Source organism: Orcinus orca, chromosome 2 (genome assembly GCF_937001465.1).
Source record: "Orcinus orca chromosome 2, mOrcOrc1.1, whole genome shotgun sequence".
Taxonomy (NCBI): domain Eukaryota; kingdom Metazoa; phylum Chordata; class Mammalia; order Artiodactyla; family Delphinidae; genus Orcinus; species Orcinus orca.
In genome coordinates, this window is record NC_064560.1 from 174,803,199 (window position 1) to 174,821,659 (window position 18,461).

At 36.3% G+C, this 18,461-nt stretch overlaps 1 protein-coding gene across 18 annotated transcripts in view; it reads left to right on the plus strand.

Annotated features, from left to right (window-relative positions):
- TTLL5 (tubulin tyrosine ligase like 5) overlaps window positions 1-18,461 on the plus strand; it is a 309,168-nt gene that overhangs the window by 75,086 nt on the left and 215,621 nt on the right. For 15 of the 18 annotated variants that reach the window (XM_033408371.2, XM_049706827.1, XM_033408745.2 and 12 more), the window contains 3 exons: window positions 2,463-2,504; window positions 10,384-10,497; window positions 10,773-10,864. In XM_033408371.2, the coding sequence (XP_033264262.2) occupies window positions 2,463-2,504; window positions 10,384-10,497; window positions 10,773-10,864 (248 nt within the window). The remainder of the gene's footprint in view (window positions 1-2,462; window positions 2,505-10,383; window positions 10,498-10,772; window positions 10,865-18,461) is intronic. The other 3 variants (XM_004262260.3, XM_033408527.2, XM_033408686.2) reach the window with 1 other exon arrangement.

An 18,461-nucleotide genomic window follows, 5' to 3' on the forward strand; every position in this document is an offset into this window, starting at 1 on the left:
CATAAACGAGGCACAGAGAGGGAATCTACAAATTCCTCATCATTACTCTGTTGTATTCTTTTTTTTTTTTTTTAATTTATTTATTTATTTTTCGCTGCTTGGGTCTTTGTTGCTGCGTGTGGGCTTTCTCTAGTTACAGTGAGTGGGGGCTACTCTTCGTGGTGGCTTCTCATTGTGGTGGCTTCTCTTGTTGCATAGTATGGGCTCTAGGCACGTAGGCTTCAGTAGTTGTGGCTCACAGACTTCAGTAGTTACGGCTCGTGGGCTCTAGAGTGCAGGCTCAGTAGCTGTGGCTCACGGGCTTAGTTGCTCTGCGGCATGTGGGATCTTCCCGGGCCAGGGCTCGAACCCGTGTCCCCTGCCTTGGCAGGCAGATTCTTAACCACTGCTCCACCAGGGAAGCCCTGCTGCATTCTTTTTGATCTTCAGACTAGCTTTGCAGAGAAGATGCTCAATTGAAATAATATCTTCTCTACATGTGAGTCTCTTCACAGGGACCCTCAATGATCATGAGGTGTAGATTGAAGTTAAATGAGATAAATGCCTGCAGAAAACTGTGCATGGGTGTCTGAAACATCATCTGACCCAGTGTGGCGCCAGTCTGTGTACTCTGCATTTTTGTTCCAGTTAAACCAATCAGCTCATCATTCTGCCTACCTATTCCATCATCTGATCAGTCCCCGCCCATCTAGACCTGGCTAGTTTCCACTTGTGTTTCTTTGCCTCTAACGTTTCTTCCTATCCAAAAGGTCCACTTTCCTCCTGTCTTCCCATCTGGATTGATTACCTCACCTGCTCAGAAGTTTGGAGATCGTTTCTTATTAAATCCATTCCACTCTGTCATGACCTTTTCTTTTCACTGCAGCATTATTTACTGGTTCTTTATTTCATTGTTTTGCATTCATTGACTTGTTGCCTTTAAATTGTCCAGTACTCCTCTGCTAGATTGTAAGCTCTTTGAGGGCAGAAACAGCTGCTGCTTCTCCCTGTCCCTCCCCTTTCCCTTACTTCGCCCCTCCTATGTTCCCCCTACCTCCACTTTAGCCCTCCACCTCTCCCTTTTTTCCTCCCACTTCTCTTCCTTTTGCTTGCTGGTCCCATGTAGATTACTGCTACTTCTGTTTGCTAAGCTTATGTACCATTATTTATTCACATAACTTTTCATTAGAACAGGGTTTACAAACTCAGATGCCTCTAGGGGCTTCAGAGAGACAATGTAAAAGGGTAACTAGGGCCAGGTATGAGACATCTGAGAGTGCTGTGACTGCAGTAAACTGGGCAGGGCATGCTTCCTAGCAAAAGGGCAGCTCTTTTACTTACGTGCTCTGGCTGATCATTGCCATGCGTGAGTGTGGGCCAAGTGTTGTTAGATCTTCCTACTGTCAAGAGAAATCAGAAATCTTATTTTAAAATACTGGCAACAAGAGTTCAGTTTAAAAAATAATACTTTGCAGATGAAACATAGCATGTCCTTGAGCTGGATTCAGTTTATTGGTTGCCTGTGACCTCTTGCCTTAGAATTATTCCCTATTAGCATTAGTGCTGTGGTGTGGAACAGGGTGAACTATATTTTAAGGGATATTATCTTAGATTAGAAGTGAAACCAGGCAACAGGGTTGTACGTGATCAGTACATCACAGATCAAAGGGTTTTCTTTAATTATTTTTTTAAATTGCTTTACAAAGGTGCATTAGTTTCTGCTTTATAACAGTGAATCAGCTATACATATACATGTATCCCCATGTCTCCTCCCTCTTGCGTCTCTCTCCCACCCTCCCTATCCCACCCCTCTAAGTGGTCACAAAGCACCAAGCTGGTAGAGGGTTAACCTAGGCGTACTAGGAAAACTGAATTTAGGCAATCGTGTTCCTTTGCAAATTGTTTTCTGCAGTATCTGTGGCAAGAGCCACAGGACTATGTATAAAGGATTACGAATGTTTCTGTGCATCATTGACAGTTTCTGCAAGTTCCACTCTAGGAGTAGCTGTATGTCAATCTTGGATGAATTGATCCCTTTTCTTAGCTTGCCTGTCAGCTTTTACTGGTGACTCTTTGCACGTAGTGGAGACTCTATTCACTGTTTGTTCTGCATACTGGTGGGTAATGGCATGACTTCATCCATGAGCAGTCCACAGGACACTTACTTAAAGGCTAAAGAAGCTATAGATTACATGTACCGTGTGAGACCATTTTATCAGGTAGAATAGTTAACTTCAGGATCTTCAGTACGTGACAGTAGGATTGAGTTCTCAGTGGTGAGAAGGTGAAACTGGAATGGTTATACCGCAGGAGAATGCAGTGTGAACGATAATAAATGCTCTACTCTTTTGAGAGCAAAATATAGGGCTTTGGCTTTTGCTGTCTGCTTGAAGATTATTTTTGTCACCATAGATGTAGGAGTTGGAAAATACAGGCATGTTAGGAAAAGATAAGGCTTTATTCCATTTTTCTGTCTTTTATAGCGTCCAGTATCCGCACAGTTTCAGTCCTCAAGCACCAAACAGGTAAGTTCTGGATCGTTTGGAGATTTCATTCAAATTTTTATCTCCATTCCCCAAATGAAAAGCCATTTAGCTTCACTGTTTCACAGTACATATTTCATGCACCTGCTTTTTGAACAGTTTAATAATGTAAAATAGAATAAGTGAAAGTGAATGCACAGAGATCTTTTTCGATGTAGTATATAAGAGTAGAGGTTGCAGGAATTTATGAATCCTCTTTTTCTGATGGTGATTATGCTGTGATAGAGGCAGTTGAATTTAAATGATGAACAGAGTTTAGAGGCATATCTATTGTTCTGACCAAAATATTCCAGGAAAGAAATATCATAGCGCACAAGTAACCTTTCATTTGTTCAGACATCTTATGAAACATACCCTTGTCAGTAGCTTAATATTGTAAATGTTTTCACATTGGGTATTGGGCTGTATTTGAGTTTTTTAACAGATGACTTTTCTTATATGTAGTAATTTGCAGTTTTATGAATCTTAGAAACTCTGCCATATTTGGTGTCTCAGATGCTACGTTTAAAATAAAGACAAAATATGTTATCTCAGTCTCTTAATGATCAGCATTTGTCCTCTTTCTATTCTTGTTAGCAGTATGTGAAATAAACTGTCTCTTTCTTCTGTGCAGATTTTTTTTAACATCTTTTGAAGTGATAGGATTTGATGCTTTGATATGAGTGACGTAGATGTTCTCATTTATAAGTGTGTCACTTGCAATTATTAGTTCTTTAGTAAAAAGCCCCAGTATATTTATTTTGGCATTTGTAGACAGAGTTTCTGGTAAGCTTGGAAGCTTGAATTATAACTTTCTTAGCTACTGTTTTTGATAAAGTGATTTACATGGTTTATATGAATCAAAGAAATGAAAAAAAGACTCACTGGCTGTGTTGTCTAGTATTTGGTAACTGATTAGTATGGTTTTGTAACACAAGTTTTGTTGTTTAGTTGGTAGAATTCAAAACTCTGTAATAGTGTTTTGTATTTAGCAGGTACCTAAGTGTGCAAGCTGCTCTCTGTGGCAAACAAAAACCAAGGCTGTTGACTTCAAAGAGCTTACACTCTAAATATCTCTTGACCTAACCTATTTAAGGAGAACATTAAAGTACTGTTTCATAGCCTTCTGAATTTGACTCCAAAGAAGTGTCTTTGACATGGAAATCTAATCTTAATGTCCCATTACTCATTTTAATTCTATTCCACCTAGCTCCATTGCTTGAATTGCCATAAGTTGTGAATAACCTGTGGACAAGCAAGGCCTCTCTTTAGTGGTTATTTATTTCGACACCGCTCACGTGACACAAAGGCTTTCTGGCTTTATTCAGCCAACCTTAAACATATTGAATTCTTCGACTCTTACTGTCCTTTGCAATGTTCTACCTTGTCCCTAACTTTCTGTTAATGAAGCACTCTCAAATCCACAGTAGTTTCATCAGAGCTAAGTGAGAAAAGAGAAGAAACTTTCTGCTCGGGCCATTTAGACCGTGTAAGCGTTTCTTTTTCTGGTGGTGTCAGATTGTGAAGTCACAGTTTTTTGCTTGTTGTCTGATGATTCCTTTTTAATCCATTATCTCTTTCTACATTTTTCCCTTCCCTTGAATACCTATGGTTCAACATTTTTCACACACCAGAAATTACATTTCAGTGTTGAAGCAGGTGATATGGTTTTGTGGGAAGAATGAGGACTTTGAAGTCAGATAGACCTGGGTTCAAATTTGAACTCTGCCAGTAACTGTTAGACCTTGGGCATGTTCCCTTACGTCTCAGGCTCACTTCCCACATCTGTCAAATGAGGATAGTAATACGTACATGGAGTTATGCTGAGAAAGGAATGATCAAAAGTAGGTAAAATATTGGGGATACTTTTGGATACGTAGTTTACCCTCAGAAGATTTAGTCTCCTTCATACTTTTGAGTACTGTTTTTTGTTTTTTGTTTTGTTTTGTTTGCGGTACGCGGGCCCCTCACTGTTGTGGCCTCTCCCGTTGCGGAGCACAGGCTCTGGACGCGCAGGCTTAGCGGCCATGGCTCACGGGCCCAGCAGCTCCACGGCATGTGAGATCCTCCCTGACCGGGGCACGAACCCATGTCCCCTGCAGCGGCAGGCGGACTCTCAACCACTGTGCCACCAGGGAAGCCCTTGAGTACTGTTTTGATTTCCCTTTTTGCATTGTCAGTATCTGGTGTTCTTTTGATATTCATTTATCTATAGTCATGTCTTTTCACATTTACTGTCATCAACAAATGCAAATCAACCCAATTAAATAATTAATTAATTAATTATTCATCCTCCCAGACATCAATACAGATTCTAAATAATGCTTAATCAGTACCCGATCACTTCCCAACTTGATTCACTGCTTCTTAGTTTATCCTACAGTTGCATCTTTTAACTGTGTTCAGCTTTCGTTGGTATATTTTATTTATTATATCATGATGCTAAGTCCTGATTGGAAATATAATTTAAAATAAAAACTATATGAAGTTTTCACAAATGCTTCTCTAAAATCCAAAGACATTAAATATATTTGCTCTATTCCCCCTTTTTGTTATTTTGTCCTAAATATCAAAATTATAAAGCATATTTTAAAATAAATAAGCAGTCTCTGTACTACTATTCTTTATGAGCCCATTAAACTCTAAATGTTTATGGATTTTTTTCTTTTAATATTTGTTCCATTATTTTACTAGGGATTCAAGTTAGACTCACCAGGCGGTAATCGCCAGGAGCATACTGCTTAAATTTTTGAAGATTGGTGCCTCATTTTTTTTTTTTTCTAATCCTCTGGTACCTCCTCAGTTCTTCATGATTTTTCAAACATAATTGTAAGTGGTTTTGGTAAATTTTTTTGTTTTTAAAGCCAGTTCTGTTAATAGCAAGATGCATGTCTCTCAGACCTGCTGACTTACATTTAGTACAGATTTTCAGGTGCTGCATATCTTTTTTTACTGTAACACAAACCTACTTACTTGCTTTTTTTTTTTTCCCCCTAATTTCAAAGTAGTATACTTCCGGTTATCATTATATGTAAACCTTCTCTATTAGTCATTTTTGGTCTGTTTCCACCCAGATTTATTCATGTGTGGGTTTTTTGTTCATTTTCTTTTGTTTGATAGAACTGATTCATTTTGCTTTTTAAACTTGACTTTTTATTTTCTGAGTGGCAAGATGCATCACATATAAATTGAGCTATTTCTAGTCCATGTATTTTTAACACAGAATTCTAAACTTTGTAAAGTTGCATTGGGAGGCTTTTTATTCTTTGTATGTGTTCTCTGTCAAGCAGATTTTTTTTTGCCCCTCAATTTTGATATCTTTGAGGATACCTCACCTTTTTTTTTCATATTTTACCTCTTGTCCAGTTCTCCTTACTGGTACTTGCCAGCTTTCTTTAGGGTGAGAACCATTTTTCTGATTCAACACCTGTTTCTTACTGCTGTGAGTGGGGGCAGGTGATTCCCTGTCTCAATAATTTCACATTCTCAGCCAGTTCTTCCCTAGCAATGAAGGTTAGATGCGTATTGGTTTCTTCTCTGGGTATATTTCTGAGTCCTACGTTGTACTAATTATAATTTAACAACTTTGATGCATGTTGCATGGTAGAATTCTTACTGAGACAGTTTAAAGTCTATCTGAGAACCCAGTAGTTTAAATCTTGTGTCATCTAGCCAGGGGCAATGGTTCCCTTTAAGTTTAGAGGAGCTTTATTTCCTTAGTGTATTTAGTCAATCCATTGGAATATGTGGATGTATTCTATCCACTACCCAGAGAACATAGCTGAGCTGATGTGCCCAAAGTCAAAACCACAGAATGGCTTGTATTTGAACTGCTTTGCTCTTGTTTTTGACAGTCCTGATGGCCTTTCAAATCATTCTGATTCCTTTTTTTCTTTTGCTTTGCTTTTAATTTCCAAGTATCTCCTTGGCACTCATAAGCATTTCTGGTTTTTTTTCTTTTTTTTTTCATTATTATCCCTTCTTCTCCCCTTTTCCCTCTGCTTTTTCTCTCATCTGTGTCTATAATTCATTTGTTCAGAGTTCATTTCATTAATAAATATTGGTAGGTTTCAACCAGTGGTCTAGGATAGTAATGCTTTGTTGTTCCTGTATAAATACGTTCCTGTATAAATACTTTCCTGTATAAACCAGTACAACAGATATAATGTAGATTTAAAAAATTCTCTCGTCTCAAATTTATTGAAAAGCTGAGATTGGCAAAATATTTTTGACTTTCTAGTCTGATTATTTTCCACTGGCTTCCCCAAAGACACAGGAAACCTGGGTGGATTTTAGAGAGGCATTTGAGATACCTAGACTTCGAGAGCTACAACTTTTCCTATTTTTCTCCCTCTCAGCCTTCTTAATAGTTGACATTGAAGTAAATAGGTGAAGAGATTAAAGGAGTTTCTAGCCACATTTTTTTTCTCTTTTGGAGTAGCATTGACCTTTTCTTTGCGTTCTGGTGGTATTTGTGGCAATAAAAGAATAAAACAGTCGGTTGATGGGGGTTAACAGCTGAAGCATTCATCTAACAAGCACCATTACCCCTTCCTTTTCTAACCTCCCAAAAGCCCCAGCCAGGAGCACCTGCTTAAACTCCTACCCACCCCACCCAAATAGCCCTCATGTAGGCACACAGTGGCTAGAGTTAGGACTGTGGACTGTGAGTAACAAAAGAGTGGTTGTGAATGTATGTAGGAGACAACTCTTTAAAAATGACTGGGAGAGTTTTGGAGAGCTAATTCATTGTTTGGGGGAGCAGGTTTAGATGAATAGAGGAAGATTGCAACATCATTGTAATAGTCTCAATCTCTGGAAGCCAGGAGTATTATGAAGCAGTTCCACAAAGATGAAAATTAGGTCCTAGAAAAGCAAAAAAAAAAAAAAAAAAAAAGTTAAAAAGATAAGAACGAATAGTAAACAATAAATAAGCAAACAGAAAAAACCCCTAACAATGAAAAAACAGATAAGAGACTGAACCAACAAAAACAAAACAAAAGGACAAAAAAAAGGAAAATAATTTTTTAAAAATTGAATGTGCTCATTAGATGTTATTCAGTAGTGACTTGATCCATGTTCTTATAAATATGACCATTCCTTAAAACTATTCCTATAGGTAATAACTATTTCTTAAAATATTTTTTCGTATTAACCTGGTAATACAGTTACTCAGCATCTTAAAATAACATTCTTTCTATTCTAAGATGCTTAATCTTTATTTTTATTACATCATTAAGATGAATGCTTACTTCATATTGTCTTCTTTCACAATTTCAGAGGACTTCAAGATATTCTTAAATAGTGTGAAGTGATAAGGCAGCTTGACTTTGCAGGATTTACTGCCAGTGGCTTTCTGATCAAAGCCATGCTGTCACATGTGAGGTAGATAAGTCTTTTTAGCAAACAGTAAGTAGTGTGTGAAGATGACAGAAGTCCTCAAAACATCCATTTAGTATTTTGGCTTTTCCAAGTTATATGCTAAATAAGAAGTCACACTTTAAAAATTTTTTTAAATGATTCTATTACTTATATTGATTCCCTTCTTAAATCTTAAACATTCTTCTTGATTTCCAACATGTGCTGTATAATGTATTTCCAGAGATCAGAAGGGAGTTAAATTTTTTCCCAAAATCCTCTGCAAAGTTTAATTCTAACCATGGTTGATCTATGTGTCAGCACATTATTCATTTACTTATTTGTTCAAAAAACATTTATTGATCTCCTACTCCATCCCAAGTACTGTTCTAGATGCTGAAGATACCACAGGAAAAGCTAAAGAGATAAAAGTTCCTACCTTCACTTGGTGCTTGTATCTGCTCATTTCGTGGTTTTTCTTCCATGGAGTTGCCTATCAGAAAATCTGTGTTTTATAACTCCATGCTAACTTTGAAGATTAGTATATATTGGTCTCCCTTGTGTCCAAAGGTAAAGCCATTCATGGTTGTTTATGTACAGATGTGCATTAGTCTGCGTGGGCAGCCATAACAAAATACCATAGACTGGGTGGCTTAAACCACAGAAACTTATTTCTCACAGCTCTGGAGGCTGGGAAATCCAAGATCAAGGTGCTGGCAAGGTAGGTTTTGTTCTGAGACCTCTTCTTTTGGCTTGTAGATGGTCACCATCTTGCTGTGTGCTCACATGACCTCCTTGTGCTTGCTCAGGCAGAGAGAAAGAGAGAGAGAACAAGCTCTCTGGTGGCTCTCTTTTTTTTTTTTTTTTTTAATTAATTTATTTATTTTTGGCTGCGTTTGGTCTTCGTTGCTGCACGCAGGCTTTCTCTAGTTGTGGCGAGCGGGGGCTACTCTGTTGCAGTGCACAGTCTTCTCAGTGCAGTGGCTTCTCTTGTTGTGGAGCATGGGCTCTAGGCCAGTGGGCTTCAGTAGTTGCAGCATGTGGGCTCAGTAGTTGTGGCTCGCGGATTCTAGGGCACAGGCTCAGTAATTGTGGCGCATGGGCTTAGTTGCTCCGCAGCATGTGGGATCTTCCCAGACCAGGGCTCGAACCTGCATCCCCTGCCTTGGAAGGCGGATTCTTAACCACTGCACCACCAGGGAAACCTGGTGGCTCTTCTTTAAAGGCTATTAATCCCATCAGACCAGGGCCTCACCCTTATGTCCTCATCTGACTCTAATTACTTCCCAAAAGCCCCATCTCCACATACTGTCACATTGTGGGGGTTAGGGCTTCAACGTAGGAATTTTGGGGCAACACAAACATTTAGTCCATAACAATGAGTATTGCTGAAAATGTCAAAAGTTAGTTGTCAAAAAGCCTTTCCATAGACTGTGTATGCAAAAAGAAAAATAAACAATGGTTCCTGACGGTAGGACTTCTTCTGTCTGGTCAGAGTTACTTCCAGGACTCTAGAGAGACAAATTATACCCCCATTTCTTGGATTATTCCTTATTCTTTGTCGTTGGCAGATTTATTTGTCTTATTTTATCAGTCATCTTTTTCAATAATAGTGTGTCTTCATGCTTCATACTATCTGATTTCCTTTGTTACCTTTGTATTTCTCTGCTCTCATAACATCAAAATCTCTTAAAAGTTTTGTTCTCTAACAGCCTTCCTGAACATCATTCAGAAGCTGAAGTAGCCAGATCATCTTTGGGGATCCATAAGGAACATGACCCACTTGGCTGCCTCCTTGGAGTACCCAAGGCAGTCATCCTAGATCCAGTGTCTTGTAGTCTAGCAACTACAGTGTTTCTCAAGTTGTAGCCTTTTGCTCACAGCTCTCTTCTGTGTCACTGATAACTTTCATCCTAATATTTCCCCCCTCAAGTTCTAAAACATCCCACTGTCCAACTTTTTCATCTGTGACATAATAGATTGCTCCTGTTTCTCGGTCTTTTTTTTTTTTTAATTTTATTTATTTATTTATTTTTATTTTTTGGCTGCGTCGGGTCTTCATTGTGTGTTTTTCTGTTTTATGTCTTACTTTTCCTAACTTTACTTCCCCAGTGCTGAAAATAATACAGTTACTTACTGAAATAAATACATATTTAATCTTACGTTGAGGTTATTTTCAGATTTTTTTCCCATATCTTTCAAACTATTAAATGTATTCTAAAACCAAGATTAGGAATAAGTACTAGCTTACAAAGCCACGTGGACATCTTTCTTTCTTTTTTTAATTTGTATCTCTCTTAACCCATAGTGTTTTCCTACTATTCTATTTTCTCTTCTTTTCTTTGAGTTTACTGGCTTTCATCTATTTCCCAGGGTTTCAGGCTAAGAGATCAATTACAGAAAATGGGCCTTGGATTTGAGCTTATACATGTTATGAAACATAATGGTGTTGAGGGACTGACTAGAGGGAAATGAAGAAAGGTGATGAAAAGATATTTTTGTTTTTCTTTTTTCTTCTCCTTAGCGTTGCCGTCCACTCTCTGCCAGTGACGCGGAAATGAAAAACCTTGTGGGCTCAGCGCGGGAGAAGGTGCCGGCGAAGTTAGGTGGTTCTGTGCTTGGTCTGTCAATGGAGGAGGTAAAGATAACTCTATTTCAGGCCTTTATGGGTTAACATAGGCTTCAGTGAAAATTAGTGAGTGATTCGTAATATTCATGACCAACTCATATCTTATACTGAACATGGGAGAAATAGCTTCTCAAAAAAACAGCATCTTAAATGGAATTAATTTCTTCCTTCATGCTTCTTTTGTATTCTTGGTTCATAACTCTCTTCCTCTGTCCTATTACCACATGGATTACAGTTTTTAAAATAGGTACTCATTTTATTTTATTTTCTCTTCCTCCATGTAGATCAAAGTTTTACGGAGGGTGAAGGAAGAGAATGATCGGAGAGGTGGATTTATTCGCATATTCCCTACATCAGAGACATGGGAAATATATGGGTGAGGTGACTACCTTTTTTTTAAATCTGTACTTCAGGTCAAGAGAATTGGATTAATTGTGACACAGTATCATCACTGCTCTCCACATGGTGCCTTCCTTACATTTTTTTGTTTATTTATTTATGACAGTATGAATATTACCCAACCCTGCATTATTCCTCCCTTTTTTCTAGTTCCCTTCCTTCTTCCTAACTGCCGCCTAACCCAGGGTTAGACACTGTCCTAAATTTTGTGATTATCATTACCTTGATTTGAAAAAAAAAAAAAATTGGTTTATCATCTATATGTGTGCTTAAACAATAAATTACTTATTTTTAATCATCTTTGAGATCAAGTTTACATGCAGCAGCATCCATTTTAAGTTTGATGATGAATTTTGACAAATACAGACATCAGTTTAATCACCACAATTAAGATATAGAACATTCCATTACCTCCAGATGTCCTCTCATGCCCCTTCACTGTGAGTCCCCCCATTACTGTGAGCCTCAAACATCTACTGACTTGCTTTATATCACTATAGTTTTTCTAGAATTTTATATAAATAGAATCATACATTATATATTTTTTGATGTCTGGATTCTTTTGTTTGGCATAATGTTTTTGAGAATTATCCGTGTTGTTGTGTGAAACAGTAGTAGTTCATTCCTGACTATTGTTATGTACTATTTCATTGTATGAATATAGCACAATTTGTTTATCCATTCACCTGTGTGGAATATTTGGATTGTGTCCAGTTTTGGGCTGTTCTGGAGAAAGCTGCTATTATGAACATTTATGTACAAGTCTCTGTGTGGATATATGATTTTATTTTTCTTGGATAAATACCTAGGGGTGGAATAGGTGGGTCGTATGAAAAGGGATAAGAGATAGAACCATTTTACATTTTGCCAATGATGAATGAGAGTTCCATTTGCTTTCCATCCTTGCCAACACTTGGTGTTGTCAGGCTTTTTAATTTTAGGCATTCTAGTGTGTGTGTAGTGTTTCTCTGTAGTTTTAATTTACTGTTCTCTGATTAATAATGATATTGAGCATTCATGTGCTATGGGCCATTTATGTATCTTCTTTTTTCCATTTTAAATTTTAAGATTTTTATCTTTTTATTATTGTGTTATAAAAGGCTCTTGATACAAGTCCTTTCCCAGATATTTACATTATAAATATTTTCTCAAAGTCTGTGGCTAGCTTTTTCTTTTTTATAACAGTGGCTTTCAAAGAACAGAAGTTTTAAATTTCAATGAAGTCCAATTGGCCAATATTTTTTTAAGGTTTATGCATTTCGTGTTTTCTAAGAAAACTTAGAAAAGAAATCTTTACCAATGCCAACTTCACAAAGCTTTTTCTCTTTTGTTTTCTTCTAGAAGTTTTGTAATTTGGGCTTTTATATTTAGGTCTATGATATATATTGATTTAATTTTTATGTATGGTATGAGGTAAGGGTTGACTTCCATTTCCTTCCATATGGATGTCCATTTGCTCCAGCACCACTTTTTGAAATTATGTTATTGAATTTAACTTGGTGTCTTTGTTGAAAGTTAACTGAAATATATATGTATGTATATTTCTAGACTTTATTCAGTTTCACTGATCTACATGTTTGTCTTAATATCTGTAGCTTTATAGTAAGTCTTGAAATTAGGTAGTGTTGTAAGTCTTCCAACTTTGTTCTTTTTCAGAAGTATTTTGACTATTTTGTGTCCTTTGTATTTCCAAAGAAATTTTAAAATTTCTTTGTCAATTTCTACACAAAAATCTGCTGACTTTGGATGGGCATTGCATTGAACATATAGATTAATTTTGGGTGAGTGGATATTTCAGTAACGTTGAATTTTCCAATCCATGAGCATGATATATCTCTCCATTTATTTAGGTCTTCTTTGATTTCTCTTAGCAATATTTTATAGTAGTTTCCAGTGTAAAGATCTTGAACACGTTAAACTTATCACTTAGTATTTCATGCTTTTGGATGATATTGTAAATGTTATTTTTAACAGCTTTATTGAGTGATAATTGACATACAATAAGTTGCATGCATTCAAATTGTACAATTTGATAAATTTTCACATATGTATATATCTATGAAACTACCACCACAATCAACACAATGAACATATGCATCACTACCAAAAGTTTCTTTGTTCTCCTCTGTAATTCCTCTCTCCTGCCCCTCCTTTTCCCTTCCCTGCCTATTCCTGTCCTCAGGCAGCTACTGATCTGCTTTCTGTCAATAAAGAGGAATTTGCATTTCCTAGAATTTCATAAATAGAATTCTGTTGGTTGTTCTCTTATTTGCTTTTCTTTTTTACCTGGCAAGATTATTTTTTGATTCATACATGTTACAGTATGTATCAATGGTTTAATTTCTTTTTATTGTCAAGTAGTATTCTGTTATAGGCATATATCAGAATTTGTCTATCCTTTCATCTGTCGATTAATATTTAGGTTGTTCCCAGTTTTTTGTTATTGTAAAGAAAGACTCTATGAACATCTATATAGAAATTTTTGTCGGAACATGTGCTTTCATTTCTCTTGGGAAAATACTTACTTGTGGAATGACTGGATCATATCATTGTATATGTGTAACTTTTTAAGAAACTGCCATATGGTTTACCATTTTACATTCCTATCATAAATGTATGAGAGTTCCAGTTCCTCCATATCCTCACGAACAGTTGGTATGGTCAGTTTAATTTTAGCTCCTCTAGGAGATGTGTAGTGATATCTCATTATGGTTTAATTTGCATTTTCCTAATGATTAATGATGTTGAGCATGTCTTCATGTGCTTGTTTGCTGTTCGGTGAGCAAATATTTTGCCCATTTTTTAAATGAGATTATTTGTTTTCTTATAATTAGGTTGTGAGAGTTCTTTATATTTTCTGGATGTAATTCTTTTATCAGATGTGGGCTTTGCAAAGATTTTGTCCCCCAGTATGTTACTTGTCTTTTCAGCCTTTAAACAGTGTCTTTTGAAGAGGAGAAATTTTTAATTTTGATTAAGTCCAATTTGTCCTTTTTTTCTTTTAATTACTGTGCTTTAGTATCTAAGAAATCTTTGCCTATCCCAAGTTTTCTTCTATTTTTTTAATAGAAATGTTGTAGTTTTAAGTTTTACATTTAAGTCTGATCCATTTTGAATTAATTTTTGTATATGGTATAAGATATGGATCACAGTTCTTTTTTTTTCCAGATGGATATCCAGTAGTTTTAGCATCATTTTTTGAAAAGACTACCCTCTCTCCATTGAGTTGTCTTTCACTTTTGTGGAAAACTGTGTGGGTCTATTTCTTTATTTTTTATTCTTTCCCATTGATCTTTTTGTTTTTGTGCCAGTACAGTGCCACACTGTCTTGATTACTGTAGCTTTATAAAAAATCTTGTTCTAACTTTGTTCTTTTTCCAGGTTGTTTTGGCTATTCTAGGTCATTTGCCTTTCCATTTGGATTTTAGAATTAGTTTGTCAGTTTCTACAAAAAAGCCTGCTTGGGATTTTCATTGGGATTGTATTGACTCTCTAGATCAGTTTGAAGAGAATTGACATCTTAACAATATTGAGTCTTCGAACTCATGAACAAGGTATATCTGTCCATTTATTCAGGTCATCTTTAATTTCTCTCAGCAGTGTTTTGTAGTGTTCAATGTACAGGTCTTTTACATTTTTTTGTCAGATTTCTTCCTAAGTATTTAATATGTTTTGATGCTATTGTAAATGATTTTTTAAAAATATTTATTTATTTATTTGGTTGCACCAGGTCTTAGTTGTGGCACGCATGTGGGATCTAGTTCCCCAGCTAGGGATCGAACCCAGGCCCCCTGCATTGGGAGCATGCAGTCTTAACCACTGTGCCACCAGGGAAGTCCCTGTAAATGATTTTGTTTTGTTAATTTCAGTTTCTGATTGTTTGCTGCTAGTACATAGAAGTACAAATGATTTTTCCATATTGATCATGTTCCTATAATCTTGCTAAACTCACTTATCAGTTATTGAAAGTTTTTGGAGATTCCATTGGACCTTCTACCTAGTTGAAAATGTCTGTGAATAAAGACAGTTTTCCTTCTTCATCTCCAATCTGGATGTGTTTTATTTCTTTACTCTTGTGTGATTACACTGGCAAGAACCTCCAGCACAGTGTTGAATAGGACCAGTGAGAGCAGACATCCCAGTCTGGCTCCTGCCTAGGGTAAGCAATTAGTCTTTTGTCATTAAGTATGATGTTGGTTTTAGGTTTTTCATAGATGCCCTTTATCAGATTGAGGGAGTTCCCTTTTATTTCTCTTTTGCTAAGAGTTTTGATCAGAAATGGATGTTGGATTTTGTCAATTGCTTTTCTGCATCACTCGACCTAATCATATAGTTTTTCTTTTTTGGTTTGTTAATATAGTGAATTACATTGATTTTTGAACGTTAAACCCAACATTTCATTCCTGAAATAAACTCTACTTGGTCATGATACGGTATCTTTTTTATATATTGTTGAATTTGATTTGCTGAAATTACATTTGGATTTTTACATCTATGTTCATAAGAGATACTGATCTGTAGTTTTCTTATAACGTCTGTGGTTTTAGGATGAGGATAAGATATATAAGATATTTCAGTCTTTGGTTTCTGGCCTCACAGAATGAGTTGGAAGGTGTTCTCACATCTTCAATTTTCTGGAAGAATTTATGGAGAATTGGTATTATTTATTTCTTGAATGTTTGATAAAATTCACTAGTGGAGCCGTCTGGACCAGGAGTTCAGTTTCAATTTTTTTAACAGACATAGGACTGTTCAGGTTATCTATTTCTACTTGAATGAGCTTTGGTAGCTGGTGTCTTTTAAGGCATCTGTCCATTTCATATATGTTGTATTTATAAGCATAAAATTGTTCATAATATTCACTTATCCTTTTAATATCTATAGAATCTGCAGTGATGTTACTTTTCTCATTTCTGATATTGGTAATTTGATTCTTCTTTTTATCCTATTCAGTCTGGCTAGAGGTTTATCAATTTTATTGATCTTCTAAAACACCCAGTTTTTAGTTTCATTGTTTTCTTTTCTATTTCTGGTACATTGACTTCCCCTCTAATATTTATTATTTCCTTTTTTTAACTTACTGTGGGCTTCATTTGCTCTATATTTTTCCCCTAGTTTCTTTAGGTAGAAGCTGATGTCATTGATTTGAGACCTTTCTTCTTTTCTATATGTGTTTTAAGAGCTATAAATTTCCTACTAAGTACTGTTTTTGCAGCTTCCCATACATTTTGATTGTTGTATTTTCGTTTTTATTCTGTCTTTGGCCTGTGGGTTATTTATAAGTGTGTCATTTAGTTTTAAAATATTTGGGAGGTTTTCTAGAGGTTTTTCTTTCAGTGATTTCCAATTTACTTCTGTTGTACTGAGAACATACTTCGTGTAAGTTGAATATTTTAAAATTTACTGAGACTTGTTTTATGGTTCAGATTTTGATTTATCCTGGTACAATGTAGCATGTACATTGAAATATATATATCCTGCTATTGTTGGCTGGTGTGTTCTATAAATGTCCATTAGGTCAAGGGATTCGACAGTTTTGTTCAGATATTCTCTATTTTTAGTAATTTTATAATTATCAAGAGTCTGGTGTTGAAATCGCCCATTGTACTTGTGACCTTGTCAGTTTCTCCTTTTGGTTCTGTCAGTTTTGCTTTTTATGGATTTTGGAACTCTGTTATTAGGTACATCTGCATTAGATTTGTTATGTCTTCTTCATAAATTGACTTCTTTATTGCTATGAAATGTCCCTGTTTATCCTGGATAATGTTCTTTGTCCAGAAGTCTATTTATCTGCTATAATATACCCACTCTAGCTTCCTTTGGTTTTTTTTTTTAAGTTTAAGGTGTATAGTATAATGATTTGACTTACATCATGAAATGATTATCACAATAAGTTTAGTGAACATCCATCAGTTCATAGAGATACAAAGTTAAATAAATAGAAAAAAGCTAAAAGAAAAACTAAAGAACTCTTAACTTTCATATATAACATATAGAAATGTTGCTTCTGTTTATCATGTTGTACATTACATCCCTGGTACTTATTTATAACTGGAAGCTTGTATCTTTTGACTGACTTCATCCAGTTCCTTCTCCCCTCACCCCTATCCACTCCAGCTTTCTTATGGCTAGTGTTTGCATGCTGTATCTTTTTTCATTGTTTTACTTTTAATCTATCTTGTGTCTTTATAGTTAAAGTAGATTTCTGTCAAAGAAGGAGGTCCTGCCATCTGTGGCAACATGGATGAACCTGTAGGGATAATGCTAAGTGCAATCAACCAGACAGAGAAAAACAAATATTGTATGATTTCACTCATATGTGGAATCTTTTTTTAAAAAAGAAAGTAGGGCTTCCCTGGTGGCGCAGTGGTTGAGAGTCCGCCTGCCGATGCAGGGGACACGGGTTCGTGCCCCGGTCCGGGAAGATCCCACATGCCACGGAGCGGCTGGGCCCGTGAGCCATGGCTGCTGAGCCTGCGTGTCCGGAGCCTGTGCTCCGCAACGGGAGAAGCCACAAGAGTGGAAGGCCCGCATACCGCAAAAAAAAGAAAGAAAGAAAGTAGAACTCATAGAAACAAAGAGTAGAATGGTGGTTGCCATGGGCTTGGGGCAGGGGAAATGGGAGCTATGGGTCACAGGGTACAAACTTTCAGTTTTAAGATGAATAAATTATGGGGATTTAATGTACAGCATGGTGATATGGTTGAGTTTAGATATGCCAAATTACTATTTGTTTTCCATTTGTCTAATGTGTCCTTTGTTCCCTTTTTATTTTCCCCTGCCGGCTTTGGATTAACTCATTTCTCTTGCCTCTTTGGTTTGCTTTTTTTAAAGTGTGGTTGCTCTAGGGTGACAATATGCATCTTTTACTTACTACAGTGCACCTTAAAATAATGTTATACTATTTCAGGTATAATTTAGAAATTTTACAACCAGTATAATTCGATTTCCCCCTCCTGTCCTTTGGGCTATTATTGTCCTGCATTTTATTTCTATATGTTATAAATCCCATAGTACATTGGTTATTTTTGTGTTGAACAGCTTAGGGAAATTTAAGTATGAGGAAAAGTCTCATAATTACACATTTACTACAATTTCCTCTGTTCTTCCTTCTTTTATGTTGATCAGTTTTTTATCTGGCCTCATTTTCTTCCATCTGGAAAACTTCTTTTAGGATTTATTGTAGTACAATCAATTCTCTCAACTGTTGCTTGTCTGAAAAAGTCTTTCTTATATCAATACTTTCAATTTTTGAAAGATTTTTTTCAGTGGTTGTAGAGTTCTGGGTTGGCACTTTTCTCCCGACACTTTAAAAGTGTTTTGTTATATTTTGACTTGCATTTTTCTCATGAGAAGTGTGCAGTAATTCTGTGTTCTTCTGTGCATAATGTGTCTCTTTTTCTCTGCCTGCTTTTTAAAATTTTTTTAACATCTTTATTGGAGTACAGTTGCTTTACATTGTTATGTTAGTTTCTGCTGTATAACAAAGTGAATCAGCTATACATATGTCCCCACATCTCCTCCCTCTTGTGTCTCCCTCCCACCCTCCCTATCCCACCCCTCTAGGTGGTCCC